The sequence below is a fragment of the Dipodomys merriami genome, unplaced genomic scaffold (assembly GCF_024711535.1).
Source record: "Dipodomys merriami isolate MVZ:Mamm:240054 unplaced genomic scaffold, mDipMer1.0.p SCAF_26, whole genome shotgun sequence".
NCBI classification, from domain to species: domain Eukaryota; kingdom Metazoa; phylum Chordata; class Mammalia; order Rodentia; family Heteromyidae; genus Dipodomys; species Dipodomys merriami.
In genome coordinates, this window is record NW_027204048.1 from 8,699,050 (window position 1) to 8,726,724 (window position 27,675).

The 27,675-nt window shown below is 37.5% G+C and overlaps 1 protein-coding gene across 1 annotated transcript; it reads right to left on the reverse strand.

Moving 5' to 3' along the window:
- Window positions 1-1,073: 1,073 nt before the first annotated feature.
- Window positions 1,074-25,200, reverse strand: Cdc37l1 (cell division cycle 37 like 1, HSP90 cochaperone). The gene is made up of 7 exons (XM_070035660.1): window positions 24,916-25,200; window positions 20,573-20,854; window positions 15,068-15,161; window positions 8,202-8,317; window positions 7,054-7,176; window positions 4,421-4,573; window positions 1,074-2,697 (listed from the first exon to the last, which is right to left on the reverse strand). The coding sequence occupies exons 1-7, from the start codon at window positions 25,051-25,053 to the stop codon at window positions 2,596-2,598; spliced, it is 1,008 nt and encodes a 335-aa protein (XP_069891761.1). The 5' UTR covers window positions 25,054-25,200; the 3' UTR covers window positions 1,074-2,595.
- Window positions 25,201-27,675: the final 2,475 nt, after the last annotated feature.

Consider the following 27,675-nt stretch of genomic DNA (forward strand, 5'->3'; position numbering starts at 1 on the left):
GCCTTGAGCTGAAGAGCTGAGGGACAGTGCCCAGGCCCAGAGTTCAGGCCCCACGACCGGACCCCCCCCCCCCAAAAAAAAAAGGTTATCTGAAAAAGAGAAAGCTGAAGAAGCTAAGAAAATAGCTCACTAGACATTTCAAACAACTATTAAATGCTCTTCATCTCCTTAATAGTATTTCTAATCATCATTAATCTCTATTGCCCTTAACAGCATGACACTGAATTAACATTCTAAATGGGGTAATAGCTATTTCACTTAAAAAAAATCTTATAAGATGAATTTTATCAAGTAAAGCAAGTATCTTTGCTGAATGAAAAATCTTTGCTATTAAAATATTCATCAGGTTGAACTTTCCATGGTTTCTTTCGTCAAGAGAAATTTTGTAAATTGAAATATAAGAGAACCACTTACTCAGTCTACTCTTTAAAAAAATAGAATTTCTTTTTAAAACAGGAGTGACCTCTCAAGCCCAAATGGGCACTTTTAGAATAAAGAAAAATAAGAATGTCAATTTATTGTCCTAAAGTACTGCTAATTGTGTAAAAATTATAGTGTAAAGGTGCAAATGCAAATATGGCATTACTCAGTTGTTCTCCAAACAAACCCAATCACACTTTCACACATTTGAAACATGAAACACTTCCTTTTAAAGTGAAAATAAGTTATCTTACATTCTGAAGAACAGTTTTTGTATCTTAAAAAACAAAAACTTTAATTTAGGAACTGTGTATCATTGTTTGCTAGAACTTTTTCTCATGCTGGTCTTCAGCCAGTACTAACTCAAAAACAAAATGAGTATCAAAAAAGCAATGTAGATGATCACAGGTAAGACTTATGAAAAAGTGAAGTTGAAGGCATAGAAAACGAAGTTTCAAGTAACATTTCTGTGAAACCAGGGATTTTGTTCTTTTGCTCATTCTCACCATGTAGTTCACAGGGTAAAAGGAGAGTGGTCCAGAATGAAGGGGTGGGGGGCGCAGGATGGGGAGGGAAGGAGGGTAAAGAAAAAACAATGACTAGGTCACTGGTTAAAAACAAATTGCAGGCTGATGAATACTATGATATAAATTAGTCAAACATTTTATTATAGAGTATATATATTTATATCAAAAGCACAACAAAGACTTTTATTCTGAAAACCAAGAAGATTGCAACATTACAGAAGCATGATTCCATAATTCCAGTCCATTTCTACAGATAGCTATTAAGTGCCTAATCACCTCCGTGAAAACAAGGATGAGGCCAAAGTCACAGGTGTGAGCCCCCTGTGGGTTGCTCAGCTTTACCTGGGTTCTCAAATTGAGCATGTATTCCCAGTTACAGTAAGCCATCTTCCAAATGTTTGCTACTATTCTCAATGGATACTGAGGCAAAGACTACACCCCAAAACAATCAAAGCTCATATTCTTGTGAATCAGATTAATCCTCAAATAATAAGGATTGCATAATTAGCACTGTCATCAGAATCTAAGCAAGATGAATCATCAAAGATCTGGGTATGTCTGTAGTAAATTATATAGGAAGCAATTAAGCTCAGGGACATTCTATGGTAACTGAGCTAAGGAAAAAAATAATAGTAAAAACCATCAACCGTCATTACTAGGAAGGGTCACCATCCAATTCTTAGAAATGAGTCGTTGCTCATGGCAGTTGGTTCTACCAAACATCTCAAGGCTATAGTAGAGTGAAATGTACAACAACCATAATTTTAAAAATCACATTATTTTTCCTGTTTGTTCTTACAGGCCGTTAGGACTCTTTTCAAACTTACTCCCTGAGAGATCCCAGACTATGTCAAGTAATTAAAAGTGAGCTTGAAGTTTATCTTGTTAAAAACAAACAAAAAAACCCAACAACAAAACTATGGGCTCATCAGTGTTTTTTTAATCACTAACTTTAAAAAGTCAACATGGAAAGATAAACTTCTAAAGAATAGTTTTAAGAATATTTGGGGGAGGGGGGTAAATGTATTTTTTTAAAATCAAATTGTTGTATTCTCCAAGTTTCTTTAAAAGTCAAGGATTTAACTGATGGTGCCGAAAATATAAATGCAATTTAAGAAGAAAGACTTAAAGTTTATGCCACCCAGATTATTGAGTAAAGTAGATTACCAACTACTGATTTATTGCTTTTAATATGCTGAAACACCAGATTTGACAGCTAAACTTAGCAGTGGGATACAAATGTGTTTTTTCTGTTTTTGTAGAGCAGGGCATATGCATATCCATATAAAAAGGACTATGAAGCAGATGCCTCCTCAAATCAACCAGTTCTTGTAAACATTGCGCTTGTGCAGATTTTTCATACTTTGATTCCAAAATTGCTAATAATTAAAGGCAACTTAGTAGCGGGGGAGAACAGTCCAGTTTGACTTCCTGCAACATCTAGTACCACTCTTCCCTTCAGAAACAAAACAAAACAAAAAACCTAGCAGCACATAAAAAAAAGTTACAAAACATTTCAGTACTTTTTTCCCTCGCATCAAAAACCGAACAAAAATAAAGTGCAGCACCCATAAAAGTGTCAAGAAAATAGCCAAGTTCTTCCTTTCTTGTAACAAAATAGCACTTGGCCTCAGCAGTCTTAAGGAAATTATACAGTGTCCATCATTTTAGGTTCCTCATCTTCTTTATGTACCACTGAGTTTAAACTGCAAAGAGCTGTATTGATAGAATACTGAAGAGAATCTGGATTCTGGGGAGAAAGGAAAAGGTAGTAGATAAAGAACACGTGATAACCAGTTTTATGCCAGCACATGTAAGACGTATTTGGCTCAATTCTCTGTTTCTCTATGGCACAGCAGATTAGAAAAGAAGATGAACTTTGGAGTAAGACTTTGGTTGAAACCCAAAATACTGAAATGAATATTTAGCACAAAACCCTAAATATTCTGTTATATTATCCTGTTCCAAAAAGCAGTATTAAGAACTTTTCTGACACTTCAGGCCAAATTCAGAACAGAACTCACAATTATTCTGTTATGACTGGGCTCCATTTTTCTGTGGCAAACTTACAAGTTCTAAGAGCTGGCTGAGGCGATTCTCTACAACTCACTCACCCACCAGTGTCATGGAAACATTTGAATAGCAAAAGGCAATCAATATCCCTAAGTGATTAAATTATTGACTGTTCCATACTCATCCAGTCCATTCCTTTACCCTCTTCCCATCCTCCCTCCCTCCCATTCCCTCTCTCTCTCAGCTTTTTTTTTTTCCCCAAGTAAAGTCTCATAATTTACACAGAGCTGGCCTTAGACCTTGATCCTCCTACCTAAGCCTAAGCTGTCCCACAGGATGACATAGAACTAAAGGCTCTATTTTTGTTGTTGTTGGTCCTGGTGCTTGAACTAAAGAGCCAGGGGCCCTGTCCTGAGCCATTTGGCTCAAGGCTAGTGCTCTACCACTTTCAGCTACAGCACCACTTCCATTTCTGGTACTTAACTGGAGATAACAGTCTCAGGCCTGGTCCTCCCCAGCTGTCTTCAAACCTCTCTTCCAAGCTCTAAATGCTTTATTTTTTTATGTAAGAATATTGAAGATGATGACATGTTTTACATTTAAGAAGAATAGTCCAAACTGGGCACTGGTGGCTCAAACCTATAATCCTATCTACTCAGGAGGCTGAGATCTGAGTTGTGGTTTGAAGCCAGCCCAGGCAGAGAAATCCCCAGGAAAACTCTTAACTTCAATTAAGCACTCAAACACCAAAAGTGGAACTGTGGTTCAAGTGGTAGAGTGCTAGCCTTGAGCACAAAGAGGTTCAGGGACAGGGCCCAGGTAGTTCAAGTCCCACAAAAGAGAGAGGAGAGAGAGAGAGAGAGAGAGAGAGAGAGGGAGGGAGGGAGGGAGGGAGGGAGAGAGAGAGAAGGAGAGAGAGAGGGAGAGAGAGAGGGAGAGAGAGAGGGAGGGAGGGAGAGAGAGAGAGAGGGAGAGAGGGAGGGAGAGAGGGAGAGGGAGAGGGAGGGAGGGAGGGAGGGAGAGAGGGAGAGAGAGGGAGAGAGAGAGGGAGAGAGGGAGAGAGAGGGAGAGAGAGAGGGAGAGAGGGAGAGGGAGAGAGAGAGAGAAAGAGAGAGAAAGGAGAAAGGGAGAGAGGGAGGGAGGGGGGAGAGGAGAGGAGGAGGGAGGGGGGAGGACGGGGGAAGATAGAGAGTAGAGAGGAGAGAGAGAGAGAGAGAGAGATCCAAAAGAACAAAAACATGGGCTGAGAAGGTGGCTCAGTGGTAGAGTGCTTGCCTTGCATGCATGAAGCCCTGGGTTCAATTCCTCAACAACACAGAAACAGAAAAAGCCGGAAGCAGCACTGTGGCTCAAGCGCTAGAACGCTAGCCTTGAAGTTCAGGCCCCACAATTGACAAAAAAAAAAGAAAAAGAACAAAATGTGAACTATTATTTATAAAATATTTATTTTTCCAACTTACCTGTGGTAAGGATTCTATAGATCCAACACAAGACTGGAGAACATGATTCTGAACTGTCATAGGTTGAAAACTTTCTGATTGAGGATGTCTTACTCTTGACTTGAAAGCTTCAAGCTCATTTTTGAATGCTTCAAAGTATCCTTCTTCCTCTGCCTACAATATACAGAACAACAACTGTCACAACTTTCAGACTACACAGTTAATTCACTTGGGTTTTGTTGCTGTGGTTGTGCTCTACTACTGAGCTACACACTTGAGTCTGAAAACAACTTGTTCTATGTATCAATATTAATGACTGGTTTGTTCCATTTTTTTCTGCTTCAGTGAAACAAACAACGCTTCCCTATACACACACACAAGTATGACAAAACAAATATAGGCTTTATCAGTGTGTCCTTGTTTTATCTGGATCCTTCATGGAATTAAAAAAAAAAAAGCCTTTCACCTCTCCACTGCTAACCAAGGGATATTCTTATAATAGCTCTTTCAATTAATGAGACAATATTACCTAATAGTTTCTACTAGTTTGAAAATCAAAGAAAATTAACATTCAGCTTCACTCTAGGAACATCTTAGTATTTCACTTAAGCAAGTATCTACTTTTCAACATGATGGAAAGAAAAAAGTATGATTTAAATTTGGTGGAAGGGAATTTGTAGGCATCCAATGATTTATAAGTAGAACTCTTAATAAACAGGACACCCTATTGCCAATAGCCTCCATTTATATTTCTTTTGCAAATAAAGAAATGACAATGTTTTAAATTTAAGTGGTAGATAGTCATATGGGAGTTTAGAACTTGGTTAAACCCATTGATTAGCCTCAAAATCTATATGTATCATTGCCTATTATGTAATCTAAGCAGTAGTCTGTGTTGCCACCCTATGGTTAGGAATTTAGGAAACATTTCCTTGATTATATTTTAGCATCTTTATTAATTTATAGTACGAGTCTGAACACAAGAGAAGCTGGCCCTCACATCTAAACATAAATTTTCTGAAAATCAAGCAACACAACTGTGACTTAACTGCAAATTTAGGCCAAGAGGTTTAAATAACTGGATTTTATTAGTAATGTAGTGCTTAATTTCTGTAAGCCAATTTCCTCACCTACAAAATAACTGATGCAAATCCTCATGAAACATCAAAAGGACTCAATAAGTTAATCTATATAATGTGCTGACACAAACAATGCCTAACACAGAGCACCTTGTGAATATTATTGCTTAGCTTTTTTTAGTTATTAAGAACACTGTTGACTAAAGGGTTTTGTGCCTCTTAGTTCTATTTTGTCAAAGTAAATCTGAAAGTATAGGTTAGCCATGGTCCATCATCTTATGAAATAACAGTCTAAACACAACCATTAATATACGATGAAAAAGAAAGTATAGTTTACTGTTTCTCTGTGTCAAGTAAAAATTTAGACCAGTTAATATACTCTTAGTTAGGACGCCAGCTTAATTATTTCCTCATTTAAACTATTATGTGAAAAAAGAAAAAACCTCCATTATTTTAGGAAATTTTCCTATTTCCTACTTCAGAAGAGTTCAGGACTATGTGGTAATATTGCTACCACCTTGATCATTTTTTTACATTTAAAAACAGAATTATGATGCTAGGCACTGGTGGCTCACCAAAAAAAAAATCCTCAAATCTAAGATTATAGGCATAAGCCATAGGCATGCAGCTATAAATTATATACGTACACACATATATATGCATACATATATATACATGTATATGTATGTATATGTGTATATATAGCCCTAACCTCCAAAAATGTACTGAGTTTGCCCTCAGGGTAAACTCTCTCCCTCATTTCTCCTCTCTTGCTCTCCCCTCCCACCTCACCCTCTAGTCTCTCTTTTTCCTCTTTGTTTGTGTGTGTAGGTACTGGGGCTTGAGCTCAGGGCCTGGACTCTGTTCCTGGACACTCTATCACTTAAGCTATACCTCTACTTCTGTCTTTCTTCTGGTTGAAGTGTTTCATGGACTTTACTGCCTATGCTGGCTTCAAACTGTATCATCTGTCTGTATCTCCCTCTTTCCTTTCCTCCCTTCCTTCTTTCTTTCTCATTTCTTTCTTCCTTCTTTTATATTCTTTTTTGTGCCAGTCAGTCCTGGCGCTTGAGTTCAGGGCCTGAGGCTAGAGCTCTAACACTTGAGCCACAGCCCTACTTTCAACTTTTTGATGGTAAAATGGAAATTTGGTAGTTAAACAGAAGACTCGTTATGGACTTCGCTGCCTAGGCTCGCTTCAAACCACAGTTCTCAGATCTCAGCCTCCTGAGTAACTAAGATTACAGGCATGACCTATAGGGTCTCAGCTTTTTATCTGCTGGTACCAAAGTTTAAATTCAGGGCCTTATGTTTGATCAGCTTGCAAACCAATTCTTGCTCAGTTGGCACTCTCCCACTTGAGCCATGCCTCTAGTTTGCTTTCTGTTGGTTATTTTTTAGATACAGTCTCTTGAACTTTTTGGCTCAAGCTGGCTTCTAACCAAGATTCTCTGATCTCAGCCTGCTAAATAGCAAAGTTATAGAAGTCAGCCTTTTCAGCCTTCCTTGTAGAGAATATCAAAGCCTGAGCTATGGTCTAACCGTCCCATGTAATAGGATCAAGTGACTACTTACTTTGGCTTTCTGGAAAAACAAACGAAAACACCCTCTTGGATCCACATTACAGTTTTTGGCCATTTCCATAATAAACTGCATTACAACAGCTTGATGGGCTATTTGTTCCATTAGAGCCCCTTTCTGAAAGTAAATACATTAAAGTTACAAGAAATACTTCTAGATATATGCAAATTTTGATTTTACCCTCTTTACTTATTAAGTCAACTATATGGACTCATAAAAAATTTTGTTTCTATTTTTATGTGAATCAGAAAAGGTAATGGGGAAATCATGCTATTAGAGTGATTTAATACTGTGATTGTTACTACTTGGGATTTTATTAATTATGGTTCTGGTGTTTGGACTCAGGGCCATGCGCTTGCTAGGCAAGTGCTCTACCATTTGAGCCACACCTGCAGCCCACATTTTGAGGACATATGTGTGTGTGTGTGTGTGAGAGAGAGAGAGAGAGAGAGAGAGAGAGAGAGAGAGAGAGAGAGAGAGAGAGAGAGAGAGAGAGAGGGAGGGAGGGAGAGGAAGAGGAAGAGGGAGAGGGAGAGGGAGGAGAGAGGGAGAGAGAGAGAAAGAAAGAAAGACAGAGAGAGACAGAGAGAGACAGAGACAGAGAGACAGAGAGAGAGAATACTTTGGGGCTTGAATTCAGGATCTGGGAGCTATCCCTAAACTTTTTTGCTCATGGCTAGCACTCTACCACTTGAGCTATAGCTCTACTTCAACATTTTTGGTGATTAATCAGAGACAAGAGTTTCACTTTGAACCACAATCTTCCGATCTCAGCCTCCTGAGTAGTTAGGATTACAAGGAGTGAGCCACTGGGGCCCAGCTCACATTTTGGATTTTTAAAACATTACTGTCTAGTATAAAAAAGAAAAAAGGATTACAGTATATGAGAATTGGGAAATAGAAAAAAAAGTACATTAGAAAATTCTCAATATGCTACCTGAAAAACTAAAAATGTCACTACCTTAAACAAGTCTGAAAACTACACATAAATACATACATATATATCTATATCTACATATATATCTTTATCTAAATATACATATATAGACATATATCTTCTTGCTTTCAAAGTAAATAATGCAAAACAAAAATAAAATGCAAAATGCTAAGTTTTCCCAGAAACTTAAAAGTTTATACAATACCTGCTCAGCTTCTAGATGAAAACACCATAAAATAAGATATTTAGCAGTTTCTTCACATACAAGGTATGGATTATCAGACAAAAATCTCTGACTATCATCCCATCGACTCAACATACCTATAAAATAATGAGTTACATCATGAATGTCAAATGCTTTCCGCCTTCCTATAAGGGAGGAAAATGGTATTTTTAAATGATTCTCTTTAAAGTCAATTCATAGTACTAGAATGGAAATAACTTCTAAAGTATACAGAAACTTCCATTTCATTTCATTTCAGATAATTAGGATAAAATTGAATGGCCAGTTTAAGCCAAAAATAGTCTTACACCAGGGAATGCCTAGAGACTTGTCCTTAGGCTACAAGTGAGTATAGATGATTTCAAAAGACTATAAATATTATTTACTCAGAGAACAAAAGTTTTTCCTTTAGAAAGGTAGAAAAGAAAGCAAAACTCAATAAACTGCACTTGGCAAACAAGACTTAAACTACAATACCCAGGAAATTCAGTTATATCTAAGTTATTAAAAGTGTCTAAGATAAAGTAAATGTTAACATTTACCAATTCAGGAAAATATTTGGGAAACAAATTAAGACAGGATTAGCATAGTAAATGTACTTTAACCATTTAAATCATGTTGTATATTACTTTAAAAATTAGTTTAACATACTTGAATTGCTACCATTATGATTCAAGATGTTAAATAAATTTGAATAGTATGTTGATTATTAATATACTTGGTCAAAGTCAATATGATCAAATAATCATGGAACTTAAGTGTTGTACTTCTAAGTTTGTCTATTAAGTTTTATACTTAAATTCAATATAACAATGTTAACAGCTATTCACCATGGAAGTTTGGATGTTACTAAATCAACATGGAAAGTTCATAGAGCTATCTTGATAGTTTGACAGTAAACCTTTCCTACTGATACATAATAATTGTTTATATATTAAAATGTACTTTAAAACACAAGAACAAAACCAAAGATAAATATTTTACTGAAATATTGTTAGTAGTATATGGAAATTAGTACACAATACACTATTAACTTTTCCTTACTTAAAAAAATTCCCGGGGCTCAATATCTCAGACTTAAAAAAAAAGAAAAAGATGGGTGGGTGGTGGGGTAGGAAAGGAGTAAAAAAGACTTCATCATTCTAAGAGTTTTTTCTTTTGTTGTTGCTTCTTTGGGGTGGGGAGAGGGGGTTGGGCTCACTATATAATCCAGCCTTGATCATCAAATCCTCCTGCCTCTGTCTCTTGGCTGATCTAAATATTTTATAAATTTTATAATTATTTCTCCAACACCTTGGTGACAATGATTAGATCATTTCAGATACTGCTTATAGAAATGACTATAGAGGGGTTGGGAAGGTGGCTTAGTGGTAGAGTGCTTGCCCTGCATGCATGAGGCCCTGGGTTCGATTCCTCAGCACCACATAAGCAAAAAGAAAAAAAGCCGGAAGTGGCACTTCGGCTCAAGTGGTAGAGCGCTAGCCTTGAGCTGAAGAGCTGAGGGACAGTGCCCAGGCCCCACGACCGGACCTCTCCCCCCCCCCAAAAAAAAGAAATGACTATAGAAATTCTTATAAAAATGATTATAAAAGGTTACTTCAAACTACTTCTCAGAAAATAGTTAATAAATCCTGGAAATCACAGCGAATGAAAGCATATCTTTATTTCTTATACCTTAAGCCATAAAATAAATACTATGAAGCGGTTTTGCCTTAGCATTCTAACATTGCTGATGGGGTAATATTTTCATCTACCATCTACAACGAAGTGGCCACTTCAATATGGCAGCATCCTGACTTACTGAATTACCAAAATCATGTAGTATTTTGTTTTATAAGTGAAGTGCCACTAAGGTATTATTACATGTTCAAATTTCAACTATTTAAAACCTGAGATATAATTAGCACTTGAGATTGAATACAGGTTTTCTGTAGCTTAATAATATTTGTCATCACTTGATTTAAAAAATAGATCTGATGTTATTTTGACATTTGTAAACAGTTATACAATCTATCCTGATGGCTGGGAAAGCAGACTAAAGAGCTAAGCTGCCTAGGTTTGAATATTAGCTGTACCTGGGACAAAATCCCTTCTTATGCCTCCCTTTCCTCAGGTATAGAATAGAGTTAAAAACAGTATCTAACTCACAGGAGTTTTGTGAGATTAAGTAATATCAATGCTTGTAAGAATTCACTGACAAAATATTCTGATTATATGTTTTAAATTATATATGTCTCTCCGTAGTGAACATCTAAATTTCAATCCATCCATCAACTATTCACATTCCATTTGATTCCTAAAAGTGCTCCCAAATACACATGATTACTGAGTTCCCTCCCTTTCTACATCACACTTACCTAGAGTGATAGTTTAACACGTTGCATTATTCCTATTCTGGCTCAATCTCCCTCCCTCCCGCTCCTCCCTTCTTTCCCCCAGCTCAATCAACCTCCATCCCCTTCCCTCTACCCCAGGCCCCCCTGTCTCCCGAGTCCTGGGGCTTGGGTGCTGTCCCTGAGATTCTTTTGCTAGTAGGCTAGTTCCCTACTACTTGAGCCACAGTTCTACTTCTGGCTTTTTAGTGGCTAACTAGAGTTAAAGAGTCTCACAGATTTTCCTGAGCTGGCTTTGAACCACAATCCTCAGATCTCAGTCTCTTGAATAACTAGGATTATAGGCTTGAGCTATCAGAATCTGGCAATAATAAATATTCAATGTTAAGTCATCCTATAATTTGTAAGATAAATCCATAAAAAATTTAGATTATTAAAAATCAAGTATATTTACTGTGAAGAATTGAAAAGTTCAAAAATAAACAAAATTGCCTATAATTTATTATAAAACATTACTGTTAACATTAGATATCCTCCCAAACTTATTTTTAAATAACTTTATAAATAAAGATTAGTATACACTGATTGTACAAGATGGCTTTTACTGTGATATTTCCACACGTGCATACAATTATCTCTAAGTTACTTTGAAAGAAATGAAACTGGGGGGGGGTGCGGGGGCGGGGGGAGATGGGAGGGCAGGGATGGTAAGGGGAAACAGAGGAGGAGGCAACAATGCTTGATAAGAAATATACTCATTACCTTGCTCATGTAATTGTAACCCCTCTGTACAGTATTTTCACAATAAAAAAACTTATTAATAATAGAAAATAAAGAAATGAAACTAAAATCATATTACGTAATTTTCTGTTCATTTCACTTCATACTGTACATTATATAGTAAATATTTTTCAAAAATACATGTTTTTAGAAGCAAAACTAAGTGATTACAATAAAAGAGGTTGTAAATATTCACCTTCAGCACCAACAGGGAAAAAAATCCTATTACATTTTTGTACACATATATATAGCCTTGATGACATTTCCAGTGACATCATTCTACAGATTCAAAAACTGCTGAATCACATCTAACTCTAGCTAGAAGGGCAAAATAACATGCTCTGAAAAAACTGCTTAGGATGATTCAAAAAACAGCTCTGGCAATCACAAAGCCAGTGATGGTATAAACATAATTTTGAATTAAACTGTTTTGTAAATTTTAAAAGTAAGTAGGATTTATGTCTAAAGTAGAATTTTATACTTATGAAGTGTGAATCAACTAAATTAACAAATTAAATGCAAATGTAGGAAATACAGTCAGATTTCAATACTTCATAATACTCCACAGTACAAATTGTACCATCTTAGAACGTAGTTTTTTATAATTATAAGAGTAAAAGCAACATAAGGAAAACAATCCACAAAGAGCGTAAGGGAAAGCTAGGAAGCACTAAGAATGTAACTACATGTACCAGCACAGAGAAGTACTGGTATGAAGTTCCTACAGCCCTACTCATACTACCCTCACCCCCAAACCCATGTACCAGGCCTGTCTGAAAGCTTTAATTACAGCTCCTCCTATCAAGATGTGTTTAAAGAAATACATAAATATAGTCGTCATTCTGACAAATACTTTTTTCCTCACTACAATAAGTATACAGCACCAGAAGCATTTGCTCTCTCCCAACAGAGATAGTATAAACTTTCACTGTATTGATTCAAGCATCTATCTACTTACTTTGTGCCATAGTTTAGTCAAAGCAAATTTTTGGCAGTACTGGAGTGTGAACTTATAGGGTCTGGAGCTCGCTAGTCAAACACTTTACCATTGTGCCATGCCTCCAGCCCATTAAAGGGGATTCTGATTATCTCATTTCCCACATGTCTACAACAAGTTGTTCTACTCTATGGTGATGGAACTTGGTGAGCAGGAAGTAGCAGGTGCCCCAGATGCCTTGGTAAGATACATGCATGCCAGAAAGTGGAAAATAAAACATACGAAAATTTTGGTAGCCTACTACCTTAGTAACATTTCTGTGGATCCAATGTGCTGCAGCAAGTAGGATATCTCCTCCAAAGTGAAAAGTCAATGTGCATTTCCACTAAGAAACAGGCACAATGTGAATCTGGGAGTGGCTATCAAGTCTGGTTGGGTTTGAAGACAGCAAGGCTCTGGTTAGTAATACAGATGAGATACTGGAAGCTCACAACATCCAATGGCAAATAACTGCTTATTAACCACCTTTGGGTGCCAAGTCAGCCTTTTCTCTCAGCCATCTTATTACACGCACAAATAGTTTCTGCCTGTAGCAGAAACGAACACCAAAACCTCAATATGGTACCATATACTTATGGAATTATCAAGCCATTAGGTACCAAAGTATGTTGGTCCATTTCATCTTGAAAAGATGAGTAATTCCTCATTCCTCACTTGAACAAGCCTTTTCTTCTTTGTCTTACTAGCCCTATCAGGTGTGTCATGTCCACATCCCACCTCCTATCCCCAGTCCTAGGGCATGAACTCTGGGCCTGGGCACTGTCCCTGAGCCTCTTTGTGCTCTACCACTTGAGCAACAGCACCACTCCCCACTTTTTCTGAGTAGTTTATTAGAGATAAGAGTCTCACGGACTTTCCTGCCTGGGCCAGCTTTAAATCAAAATCCTCAGATCTCAGCCTCCTGAGTAGCTAGGATTACAGGTGTAAGCCACCTGTGCTGGGCTCCACATTACTTTTTGACTTATTTTATAACAAAAGAAATTATGAAGATGAGATCGTGAAATTCACTGGTGTTATTGCAAACATGATCAGAAGCAACAGGTTTCATACAATGGGGAAATGTCTATCAAATTCCCAGTCATTTGTGTAAGATGGTATGTCACTTCGTGAAGTTGGGAGATTTTCCCACACAAAATGCTTTTAATTGAAGTACTCAGTTTACATAAAAGTAAAGAAACATTTTCACCATGTGTGGAAAATAACTAGCCTATTGAATCCCAGTTAAGACATTTTGAGGGATTCTGTTCTATATAAGGGGAGTGTATGCTCGGACAGTACCTATTTTTTCCTATAGCAGAACACATGGGCCTAAGAAGCAAGAACTATAGGCTGGAGTGGCAACTCACATCACACAGCTAAGACTCATTTGCAAATTACCAAATTTTATTCTTAAACTAAATAAAGGCTATGTGTAAGACATTTTAGTACGTGCCTGCGAAAAAAACTATTCATTTTTTCCTACTATACAGTATGTCCAATGACACTATCTGGAAGTATACATTTTCTTTCTTCAGATACTATTCTTAAACTATAGTTTATTATTTTAAAAGTATAAAAATTATTTTTACAGGGAAAAAACTTGCCTTAACTGGATGCTAGTGGCACACACCTATAATCCTAGCTAATCAGGAGGATGAGATCTGAGGATCATGGTTCAAAGCCAACTTGGGGAAAGTGTGTGACACTCTTATCTCCAATTAACTAGCAAAAAGCTGGAAGCTGAGTTCTGGTTGGTAGAGCACCAGCCTTGAGCAAAAAAGCTAAGGACAGCCAAGGCTGGCATCAAAAAAAAAACAGACAAAAAGTAACTAAAAGTAACAAAAAGCCTAAGAAGAAGGGGGAAAAATGGAAACAAACGACACATTGTCTTGACATAACTGAAACATAAATAAAATTCTAAGTACTTTGGGGAAGGAAGCAATACCACTAGGAAAAAATTTCAATATGCCATTTAAAACATTCATGAACAAAGTACAGATAAAGTCATGTTTATTAAATTATTACCTAGGATAAAAATAAAAAACATGGTTTGAGCCTAAACCCATAATGCTTCCCAGTAGCATTTCTACTATAGCAATAGCTTATGGCTCATAGGTCTCAGAACACATCATAGTATTTTCTGACTGCATTTCTATCTGCTTCTGCTGCTGCTGCTGCTGCTGCTTCATTTCCTTGGAAAAGCTGTCTGTTCCTCATAAGCAAATTACAATGTTACTTACCTCTTCTAGGAACCCTTTACTTATTTCTATCTCATACAACTCTTATTTCCCCAAGAGAAAAAAACGATTTCTTAGTTCTTTATAAACACATGTCTATTACTATATTCATCTGAGTAATATTTTAGGACATGTATGAATTACACAGCATCATGCAAAATTTTCTGGAAAAAACAAATGAGAATCTTTTAACCAAACAATAAAAAGGTATCAAGGAGGAAAAAGAAAAAAAGCAGTATACTTGTAAGTGGAAAAAAGTTATGGACTAAACAAAATTGTCTTTAAAGTATTAACAGACTGAATTTTGCTTCTCTTCATAATTTAGCTTGCTCTGTCAACCCATTTTATTTATGAATACAAGAAAAGGTCTCAAACAAGATCTGTACAACTCTGCCAGAAGTAACTACAAACTGAAGTTTCCCCCCTATCTTATCTGGCTCCCATTTTATAAATCCAGTATTTACACAAATACATTTTAATACCAAATATTACAAAGAAGGAAATTCAAATCAGCAGACTTACCAAAATGTCTGATTTTTTGCTCATGTTTCTGCATAAATGATTTTGATTTATCTTCATCTTCTGTTTCTTTTCTTTTATCTTGATTAATAAAACTCTGAAAAAAATTGAGACATTTAAAACCAGACTTTCAAATATTCTAATTGAATCTTCTTTCTCAGATACTGGATGTCTAGCAGTCCTATTTTATAGACAATAAAAAATTGTGACGTATTATTATTCTATCATTAAACTAACTTGTTTAACTCTTCATTAAAAAAAGATTTATGGGGCTGGGAAGTTGGCTCAGTGGTAGAGTGCTTGCCTTGCATGCCTGAGGCCCTGGGTTTGATTCCTTAGCACCACATAAGCAAAAAGAAAAAAGCCGGAAGTGGCGCTGTGGCTCAAGTGGTAGAGTGCTAGCCTTGAGCTGAAGAGCTGAGGGACAGCGCCCAGGCCCAGAGTTCAGGCCCCACGACCGGACCCAAAAAAATAAAAAATAAAATAAAATAAAATAAAATTTATTTTGTACTCACATACAGGGAGACCAAAAGAGGATAGTGTCAGGGTACTGCACAAAGATGCAATACAATACCCTAGCGCTTCCTCATATATATATTGAAATGAATTCCAAGATATGGATACAAGAAATCTTTTTCTTTTTAGTTAACGCAGGGGAAAAAAGGGGAAAAAGTGCAGCAGTGAAGTGCACTGAACATTGATTAAAGTCAATCATACAACTCATAGAGATGGAAAGAAGAGAATGGGAGAGAATGAGGGAACATTGATACTATATAAAAGGAAATGTACTCATTACCTGATGCATGTAAATATTACCCCTCTGTATATCACCTCTATAATAACAATAAAATAATAAGGTTTATGTTGGAAATCATAAAGAATGATACAAGTGAATTACTTTCTAACAAACTGAACAGCTATACTAAGTACAGAAAAATCCTTTACATGCACAATTTACATCATTGTTACTCATTTTCTATATATATTTGCAACTGTAGTCTAATCTTCAGATTCCTTACTGCAAGTAAACTCAGAAATTCAAACCATATATTCTCAATTTTTTGAGAATAAACCATTAATATCTTGATTACATTTTTATTTTTTGAGTCCAAATGGTTTAGTTTTTTAAAATCAAGTACAAGTTACTATAAAAGAAGTGTTTACTTTCTGTTGAATAAGTCATAAAACAGATCAAACATGAATTTTTTTAATCTAGCCAGCAAAACCAGCAGAACAGTTTCTGAGAACATTCTGTGATCACATTTATACCCTGAAATCATCCCTGCCAAAAAAAAAAAAAAAGTACAAACTAGCTCTCTGTCAATTTACAATCAGGATGCACACAAGTTTATATATTTCAAAATAAAAGCACTTTTTCCTTTATCTATTTTGCCATCTAGATCAGCACTGTACAATACAATATAACGTAAGTAACAAATATGAGTTATTGTATGTGCTGCCAAAGTGAGTACAACAAATGATTTAAAGTTTTCATTAGCCACATTAAAAACGAGAAACTGATGAAATCAATAACCTATATATTACTTTATATAGCCATTATGTTATTTTAAATGCAAGCAACACAAAAGATTCTTAATGAAATGCTTTACTTTTTTTGGTACCAAGTCAAAAGAAGCTTGTGTTTTACACTTAAAACACTTCTTAACTCAGACTTTACGTGCTCAATAGCCCATGTGGCTAGTGGCTATCAGCACAGATCTAGACCAGTCCTCTCAAATCTCAAGTTCCCAGACAAAAACAATGTACGATTTTGAGCAAAAGACTGGCACATAAAAATATTCCTAATTCACTTGTGGTATAAATGTAGGGTATGTTAGAATCTAAGTGTAAAGAAACAAAAGCAAGCTGGGCACTGGTGGTTTACCCCTGTAATTCTAGCTACTCAGGAGGCTGAGATCTGAGGATCATGGTTCAAAGCCAGCCCAGGCAGGAAAAGTCCGTGAAACTTTTATCTCCCATAAAAACCACCAGAAAACTGGAAGTGGTGCTGTAGCTCAAGTGGTAGAGAGCTAGCCTTGAACACAGAGAGGCTGAGGGACAGCACCAAGGCCCCGAGTTTAAGCCCCACGACTGACAAAAAAAAAAAACCCAAAAAACCAAAAAAACAAACAAAAGAATGAATAATAAATCCCTTAGATCTAAGGTTTAACTTCAGTATAATTACAAAGAAGTATTCTTTGTAATTTAATGGCAAATGAGTGAATTTCAGACCCAATAGGTTACAGAATGAAGATTTCAATACTTGGTTTTTAAAAACTCTCACACTATATATAATATAATATATATAATATATATTATATAACATATATAATATATAATATATGTAATATATAATATATATATAATAGTGTGAATTACACAAGTATATTTGTTAAAACGTTTACACATAAGGTGTATCTCAAAGTGAAATGTTATACAAAACCCAAACAAAATGCTAATAATCAAGTAAGGATAGGAGCAGAAGGTACAGATGAGACTGGTAGAATGTTGATAGCAGCTGACCTGTAACATGGGCCTCCTTATTTACTTTATGTATATTGAAAATTTCATATTAAGGAGGTTTAAAAAGGCCCACATTCACTTCGGTATGATATGTCTAGGGGCTGATAAAGGGATAGCGACACATTTTAAAGCCTATTCTCTCTATTCTCTACATAAATGTAGTAGGAAAATTATTCCTATACATTATTTGTACATCTATCAGAATGTTAATTGTAAATGTTTCCCCAAAAGAAAGCTTAATGTAGATTAGTATTCTTCAATATAGAATTATGTAACTTTATCCCCTATTAGAAACATCAACTCATAAACAATATGCTTTGCCTTTCTCTCCATTTCATGTATCCCGAAATCAAATCTTTAGGAACTAGTTTCCAAATAGAAAATAAGATGCTTATGGAAATGAACTCCAAGAAATGGAAACAAGAGACTTTTTACTGTACTGTCTGCAGTTTTCTTTTTTCTTGTTTTCCCCCCCTTTTGTCACTGTTTTTGATTTCTGTACCTTTTGTCATTACCTGACATGTAACTGTAACCCCTTTGTACATTACAATAAAAACAACAAACATGCAATAAACCAAACAACAACAACAAATAGAAAACACTGGGTAGCTTGAGACATGGGATTTTAAAAGTCCAACCAGACTTAATGATTTTTTTTTTTTTGCCAGCCCCTCAGGTCCTGAGCACTGTCCCTGTGTGTCTTTGTGGCTCTAGGTTAGCACTATGCCACTTAAACCACAATAGCTTAAACCACTTACCTCTTTTTCTGAGTAGTTTATTGGAGATAAAGTCTCACTAACTATTCTACCCAGGCTGGCTTCAAACCACAATCCTCAGATCTCAGCCTCCTACGCAGCTAGGATTACAGGCATGAGCCACTGGCGCCCAACTTGATGTCCTTTATTAATGTCTATCATCTCCACAAATCGTGGATATATAACTTTCATTGTTTTTTAAAAATATTTTTTATTGTCATTATAAAGGTGATGTACAAAGGAGTTATAGTTACATAAGTCATGTAATGAGTATTTATACACTTTTGGATGTCACCCCCTTCCCTTGCTCTCTCCCAATCACTTTCATTCTTTGTTGTTGGTCGTGGGGTTTGAACTCTGGGCCTGGGCACTGTCCCTGAGCTCTTCAGCTCAAGGCGAACACTCTACCACTTGAGCCATAGTGCCACTTCTGGTTTTCTGGTGGTTAATTGGACATAAGAGTCTCACAGACTACTTTCCTGTCTCAGCTGGCTTTGAACTGTGATCCTCAGATCTCAGCCTCCTGAGCAGCTAGGATTATAGGCATGAGTCACTTTCATTCTTAAAGGCATTTTAAAGGATATTCAAGACCTTTATTTTTAAGTGGTCTTTATCTCACAATATGGAATTTTTCTCTCAGACTTAATGTATCATTATGTCATGACTTACTTTTCAGTTTCTTCACTTACAAAATGTGTGAATTAAAGGAACTCTAAAATAATAACCAGAAAAGTAGGAGATATAAAAAAAGAAAAGTGGGAAAAAACATTTAATAATCTAATTTAGGTGTGTTTTCATCCTTAACACATTTCTCAATCCTTTAGAACACTGAGTGCTATTTTATACATAATGACTGTTCAACAGCACATGCATACACATAAACAAATATTTGAAAATGGTAAATTAAAACTGCCTACAGGGGCTGGAAATGCAGCTCAATGTTAAGAGTGCTTGCCTAACATGCAAAAGGACCTGGATTTGATTCCAGTTGCCATAAAACAAAACAAAACAAAAAAAAATGAAAAAACATCCAGAAAAACAAAAATAAAAAGTTGTCAACTTTCATACTTTTAAATTACAATTTAAGAAGTCAATTATACATGCATTCTAACATACAAAAACATGCAACATTTGAGTTTTAGAATACAATACTGACTGTAAGTGGGATGTACTTTTTCTACTGCATGATACGTAGTAAAGAAAAATGCTGCTTGAAATGTGCCAAACTGTTTTCAGAACCTACTTAAGTTGGTCATGAGTCTACAATCTGAAGAAAAGGGTCATTCTGTACTTTTCCTGAAACGGGGGGGGGGGGGGGGGGGGGGGGCGCCTGGGGGGCCTGAACTCTGGGCCTGGGCGCTGTCCTTCAGCTCTTCAGCTCAAGGCTAGCACTTTACCACTTGAGCCACAGCACCACTTCCGGCTTTTTTCTTTTTACTTATGTGGTGCTAAGGAATCGAACCCAGGGCCTCAGGCATGCAAGGCAAGCACTCTACCACTGAGCCACCTTCCCAGCCCCTGAAACAGGAACTTTTTGATTTCAGTATAATTTAAAAGAACTACTTGCTTGGTAAAAGTAACATATCCTCCATCATTTCTGGGGGTCCTCTCAGTACTAGATTACCACTTGAGTGTATACATATTGGTAAATAACCACTGAAAGATTTGTCTAATGAATCAGTAACTGAGCGTGCATAAAACCTGGATGGCAGGCTGATAGGCCACAGCAACATCAGAATGCACTCACACATCTGAGCTTAACAAAAGGCCCCATACTACCACACTTTTAAGACATTATTTAATCTTACACTGACCCTACATAGTTGAAGAAATCAAGATTTAGAGATATTTAGTGACTTGACCTAGGTCACAAACGCAACATGAGACAAAGCTGAGATACGAAGCAGTTTAGATCCACACTGCCATGGGCCATGATGCGTATTTGTATGAAGACTGCCTAAATTAGAAATTGCCAGGGTGTTGGTTTCTGTAAGGAGCACTTTTCACAAACTGCCAAAACAACACTAGCTGTCATATTTGATTGCTTTGCTATCAAATATATACCAATACTTCAGGGTTTTCTACCTTCTTTCTTTTCCTCATCCTTCCCTCAGGGCAAGTGCTTGACCTCTCCCCCTTCTTTTTTATTCTTTTTAGGTCTAGGGATGGAATTCAAGCTCCAGCCCTGGTCTCCATCTTCCCCCTTTTATGGCCCAAAAAAATACCATACCTTATTAAAAACATCCTTGCTAATGCCATCCATGTTCCACAGACACATCCTCTCCCTTTGTACTAGAGCCTCTTCTTTCTGTCGCCATTCTTCTTCCCGTTGCCTCAGTTCTGATACTGCTGTTTGTGCTTTGGCATGTTCTTGATCCAAGGACTCAGAGTTATGTAGTGCTAAGCTACCAAGTTTCTGCTGAGCTTCAGCAAGATTCCATTTGCACGCCACAGAGTTCTTCACAAACTCCTTCTGTTTTTGGCAAGCCAGCTCAATCTCTTGGCTATATATCTGAATGAGAAAACACTTGTAAGAAATGAAGAAGGCAATAAATGTTTGTGCAGCACAGTTCAATTTTTTTTTCTAAGTCAAAGGATCTCTATACCATGTTTGGCGCAATGTATGACTTGTACTCTGCAGCTATAGCTATATTTTATATTATAGGTCTTGTTTCACTAATTAGACTGCAATTCTGTTGACTTATGCCCTTCTGAAAATAACACAAAGCCTGTCAACTATTACAGTGGCTGCCATATACCTGGTGCTCAACAAACATGATTTATTGTCTTCTTAATACTGTGCCAGCAGAATGAGAACAAAGCTGAAGTCTAATTCATCACTTCAAGATTCCACATGCAGAAAAGAAGACCTTTAGAGATCTGAGGGGGTTTTGTTTTGCTTTGCTTTACTGGGGTTTGAACTCAGGGATATGCAAGTACTCTACCATTTGAGCCATGTCCCAGGTCAGAAATTCTTAAGAGAAATTCCTACTTAGAATGGGTAAGACACATATCCTTTTACCTAGTCAAAATTGGCAAAGTTATTTAAGAAGGGTCAACTAACCTAGCCTATTGATCTGCACTTTTATTTATTTACTGTATGTAAAGTACTTGGCCAAATGGTGTATTCATTAAGAATAATTTCTCTCCAATCAGTTCCCCTATCTGCATCACTATTCAAGACTTTATAATTTTACACTTGAATTACACAAATAGTCTGTCTTATCTCAACCACTCTCTACCTTACTAGCCCAAGTGATTTTTTCAAATTATAACCCAAATCTGATCATTTTATTCATTCTTTAGACTCTGGGATAATGTGCAACTCTGTATAATAGCCTGGTCCCTTAGATTTCTACTTCCTATTATCTTTACAGACTCAGTTCTAATTACTCTTACTTATTCCAACACTTACCCATCTCTTTACTTGGCAATCTTCCTCCCCCTAGGTAATTCCTATTGCAGATTATGGCATCCCCAAGTCTTTCTTATTTTCTTTCTACTCAATATATGAATATTTCTAGAACAATGTTTTTCACATAGTATTGTGCTTGTTTCCTTAACTATCAGCATCTCAAAAAGGTAAAATTAAATAAATGTCAGATGATAAAACAATTGAACAGAATGGTATGATGAAGAATTCTGAGGCAAGTAGAAAGCAAGGCCCCTTCTTCCTAGCTGAGTTTTCAAACAAGGTCAAGATTTTTACTGTTAAATGTGGATTGACACTGTTGCTATCCTTGTTTTATTTATTCACTCAGTAGGCTTGGAGCCCAGGTATCACACACAGTGTCCCTAAATAATCAAGTAAAACATGTATTTTTATTTGCCACTATCTTTGAATAGTCTCAAGAAAAACTGTAGATTAACTAGGCATGAAATTGTCCAAGAAAAAGAGAAAAATGAAGCTAAAAGAATTTGTAAGAAGGCCGGGCGCCGGTGGCTCACGCCTGTAATCCTAGCTACTCAGGAGGCTGAGATCTGAGGATTGGGGTTCAAAGCCAGCCCGGGCAGGAAAATCTGTGAAATTCTTATCTCTAATAAACCACACTAGAAAACCAGAAGTGGCGCTGTGGCTCAAGCAGAGCACTCACCTTGAGCTGAAGAGCACAGGGACAGTGCCCAAGCCCAGAGTTCAAGTCCCACAACCGACAAACAAAAAAAATAATTTGTAAGAAAAAAAAAGGCCCCAAGGAAGAGTAATGAGTAGGGTGGTAAATAAGATAAAAATGCAGTATATGTATTTTTTATAAAAGAAAGGCAACAGAGATAAGTGGACTGTCTTACGTTTTCAAATTACACAGGAGCAAGTATTTATGTTTGAAATCAAATCATTCTAAGAATGATTTATATCTATGAACTATTCTCCTTAGACTAGTAAGACACCATTTAACCATAAATTTAATATGTATTCAGAAGACTAAATAAAATATTAGTTATTATTTCAATCTGTAAACATATTAAATCTGTAGAGGGACAAAATTATATTTTAATACACAAAAATTTCAAAAAGAAGGGTTAGCACTAAAATATTCTAATGTAACTTACATAAAAAATTCGGTAACAGGACCTCTAAATTTACATCTATCTTTTCATTAATTGCATCCCAGACCTACATATCATTTATCATTTTAAGATGTCCAGATGTTTCTTAGCCAGTAAAAGTCAATCCAAACCTTATTTTAAACTGGACTTTAAATGCCTACCAAGTGGATCAAACATTTCCAGATGTCCCAATCCAGATATTTAAGTCCTAAAGCCAGCAAGACAAAAAGGTTTGTAATAAACTAAAAAGAGTGAATAATGACTTTGCAAATTTCAGCACCATTTAAAGGTAGTTTTAGCCAAATAAAGTTTTACAGTACTTCACAGGATAAGCACTGCAGGGAAAGGGGAAAAATGCTGGATTAAAATAATAAATTCGGGCTGGGAAGGTGGCTCAGTGGTAGAGCGCTTGCCTTGCATGCCTGAAGCCCTGGGTTCGATTCCTCAGCACCACATTAGCAAAAAAGAAAAAAGCTGGAAGTGGCGCTGTGGCTCAAGTGGTGGTGGGGGGCTAGCCTTGAGCTGAAGAGCTGAGGGACAGTGCCCAGACCCAGAGTTCAGGCCCCACGACCGGACACACAAAAAAAAGAAAATAATAAATTCCAGTTTTTATTCTACTATTATTACCTACTGAGATGGACTTGGAAAACTCACTTTTTAAAAAATTACAGTTGAAAAAAAATCTTTGAGCAGTTGTTCAAAGGAGTTACGACTCAACAAACACAATGCATCTTGATGGATATCACCCCCTTTCATCGCTCTTCCCTTTGCCTCCCAACCCAATCTTTCTCCTGGGGAAATCACTTTCAATGAAAAAGAGAAGCAGCCTATTCACTTCTAAAACCTTTTCACCTAAAAAAGCACCTAAAAGTGCAGGAGTGAAAATTTAATACTCCTTAATATTCACTTTCTCCTGGGTTACTTTTATGTGTTTCAACCCTAATTGCAATTAAAAATTTAAGACTATACTTTCTCTCCACAATTAACACCTGAAATTGTTGTTCATTCTCCCTGTAATGAATTATGTGCTCATAATACATGATACATACAGATGACACTAGTGATCCATAATTAGTGGGTGACTACTCCCCCATCAGCTCTCATTTTGCCTTGCTTTCCTACTGACTAGCTGGAGCAGGGCCGTCTGCAGTTATGAAACAGCATTTTTCGTGTATGAAGCCCATTGAAACTCCTTTAGCTAGTCCTAAGGCTATTATGCTCTGTTTGCTGGCAAACCATTTAAATCACTCATCTTCATTAGCATCTGGCAAAATAAGGAGTTTCAAGAAAAACAACTAAAAACAACAACAAAAAAAACCCCTAAAACTGAGCAGGCAGACATGTACAAGCCATGTCCCTGGACATAGTGTGTACTCTGTGGTTCCCAAAATACAGACCAAAACACATCTAAGGTTAAGAAAATACCCCAACAAGGGGATGTGAGCCTTTCAAGCACTACCTGAGACCAGGAAGAAATCCTAACTCATCGCATTGTAAGTTTCAGAGGTAGGAAAAGCTGAGTTGAAAAAAAAAAAAAAACCCATCTCAAGTAAGGCAAAAACTAAACACAAAGCACCAAGGGAAAGACAGTCAAAAGCCAGAATCAAACAGCTTAGCACCGAGATTCCCAGAATTTACTCAGCTGTCACGGGGAAGGGGGTGGGGGGGGTGAGCCCCGATCCCCGATGTGATCTTTTGTGACTCTTCAAGTACGATCCCTCACGATTCCTTCCTCGACCGGAGCCTAAAAACCACCTAAGCGAGAGGACAAAGGGTCAAGGCTGCGCGGTGGGAGCTGCCCTACATCGATCGGGGCGCGCTGCGAGGGAGGGAAGGAAGCCAGCCCGGGTGCAGCCGGGCGCCGCGGGGACGCCGCGCCGGGCAGCCGACGCGCGGCGGCGGCGGCGGAGGGCGCCCGGGGTTCGGGGTCCGGCGTCCGCCCCCGGGCCCCGCCGCGCCGCGCTCAGAGCCCCGGCCCGGGGCGCAGCCTCTCCCCCTCGCCCCCGCCGCACGCGGGCCCGCTCTCACCGCGGCGCCTCCGCCCGGCAGCGGCGGGCAGCGGCCGGGGGAGCCGGGCGACACGTCCAAGTCGCTCTCGTCCTCCGCCGCGCCGGCGGCCTGAGGGAAGCAGCTCCAGGGTCCAGGCGGCGGCCACGGCTGCTCCATGTCTGTCCGGCCCCGGCCTTACAACCGCCACCGCCAACGGACTTGGCGTGGAGTGGAACCCGCGGCGCGGAGCCAAGCCGCCGCAGCAGCCGGGGCCGTTACCCAGAATCCCTCTCCTGGCAGCAACACTGACGGCGAAGGCGACGCACAACCCCGCGCAGGCCTAGGCCGCGCCCCCGGCGGGCGGCGGAAGAAGAACTACCGAGAGGGGTACGTCATTTCCGGATGGGGGGCGTGGCGTTCGGGGGCGGGCCCAAGGCGTGCAGTAGGGGGCGGAGCTAGAGCTGTGTCTTAAAGCTGTGCGATCCACTGGTGGTGTGGATGTGGGCACGCTGGGTAGGTGGCAATCGGGACTTATCATCTAGTGTTCTCTGTAAACGGGGTGCTCGGGCTGAGTCCTCTGCAGGATTTTAAACAACTCATTCACATGCAAATGGATGTATAAAAGCATGTCTGTTGAAGGTTTGGTTGGAAGGGCAGAAATATATATAATATATACAATAATATACGATATAATAATATACAATATATGTAATAGTATGTTATATGTTATATAATATCATATATAATATAATGCATATTATATATTACACATAATATAATATTTATGTAAATATATTATTTATATTTTTATTTTTTATATAAATAATATATTTAGTATAATATAATAATATAATTAATATATTATATTAATAGCTTTTCTTAATATATATTATTATATATAATATCATATATATTAAGAAAAGCTATTTTTTTCCTCTTGCTTGGAATTACTGGCATTAAGTGAGTTGTGCAAAATTTGGATGGAAGAGGACTTTGGAGCAAATACAGCTGGAACGAATTAAGTACCAGCCACGTCAGAAAGCTTTCCACCTCTGCTTAATCCCACAGATTTAATCTCACCGTCCCCCATTTCCTAACCCCTCTCCTCCTCTCTCCTTTTTTACTAGCTGACGTTAGTTGGGAGGGGGGATTTCAGGGTTCGATTTCCATACATGTTTACAAAGTGTTCCAATCAATCTCACTCTATGGCTCTCCCTGCACCCTTTCCCTCCTTCCCCAAACCATTACAATAGGCTTCTTTGTTCTATTTTCATAGTTGCACACAATCTAACAATATAAGGATTTCTTTCCCTGAAAAAAAAATGCTAACAGTTACACACAGGAAGATTTCATTGCTTCCACACCTGTTTACAATGTATTCCAATCAATATCACCCTCCCCCCCCCCAAACACCCTAACCCTCTCCTTGCCTGCTTCTGACTCCCTCCCCGGTTCTCCCCCCCCCTTTTTTTTTCCTGAGCTTTTCCTGCTCCAGGTTAGCACTCAACCATTTGAGCTGCAACTCCACTTCTGGCTTTTTGGTAGTTTATTGGAGATGAGTCTCATGGACTTTCCTGCCCAGGCTGGCTTTGAACCTGATCCTCAGATCTCAGCCTCCAAGTAGCTAGGATTACAGGAGTGAGCTACAAGCACTCATACAGAGATAAACATTTTAAGAGAAAGAGTTAGGATCCAAGCCAGGGAGTCTGACTTGCATGTGTTGTTTGTTTCATAAAGCATAAATGAGACATTAATAAAAAAAAGAAAAAAAAACACAAACAAATCTTAGTCTCATGCTTCTATCCAAAGGCAGTCAAACTAATCTTTCTTATCTATCCCTTCTAACTGCAACTATTGTGGCCATCCAATAAAGGTGACTTGCATGTTTAATCATCAGGGCTTATTGCCTACACTTAGAGACTCAAATAAGAGCAACAATCTACCACTTCTTCTGTCCATTAGACAATCAGATTATTGAAGCTGGTTAATTTCAAATGTTGACCAAGATATGAGAACACACTCTTAGAGAGATTGTCATTTGTGTAACCCCATGAGAAGAGTTAACTTGACAATATGAGAGGATTATGTGACTCCATTCAGCCATTTTACTACCAGAATTTTTCCAGCAGTTGTTATTACATTGATATGTAAAGATTTATCTATGATGATGTTGTTCAGTAGCAAGTAATCAAAAAAGTAACATACAAACAAAAAAAAATCCAGAATAGCCCATCAGTAGAAATACAGAAATGTTACAGCATAAGTTACTTATTTAAAGTTACTTATTTAAAAAAGAGTAAAATAAATCTAAGTGTGCTGATATAGAAATATCTTCAAAATTTAGTTAAATGAAGTTTATGAATTAGATATGTATGTGTATGCACAGAGAGATATTGTATTTGTGTAAAAACACATTGTGTATGTGTGGTTGTCTATGTCTGTGTGTTTGTGTATAAAATTCCTGGAAGGTATAAAGAAACTTAATAATTACCTCTGGTAGGTAAATTTGAGGAAGAAGTGTTTGAGAATCTTTATTTTCAACATTTAGCTTTTCTGTATTGTACCAACAATATTTTTTAATGAATATGTAACTAGTTTAGGAGGGAAAAAAGAAGCATTGCATTTCAATTCAACTTGAGGGATAAAAGTGAAAGGAGAAAGCAGAAATGAAGACAGAAAAGGAAATTTTTGTTTGTCATTGTTTCTTTGAAGACACAGAGTACTTTGAGCAGAGCCTGGCCTAAAGCAAGCTGTGTAAACAGACTGAGTTCAATATAGATACTAAGTTGTTGTTGCTTT

Bases quoted from the DNA above. Each gene is read 5' to 3' on its own strand.
- Cdc37l1 (XM_070035660.1), bottom strand. From the start codon at position 25,053: ATGGAGCAGCCGTGGCCGCCGCCTGGACCCTGGAGCTGCTTCCCTCAG. The intron at 20,855-24,915 runs GTGAGAGCGGGC...TTTCTCATTCAG, and splicing joins TGCCGGGCGGAGGCGCCGCG to ATATATAGCCAAGAGATTGA. The intron at 15,162-20,572 runs GTATGGTATTTT...AATTTTTTTCAG, and splicing joins GCAAGGATGTTTTTAATAAG to AGTTTTATTAATCAAGATAA.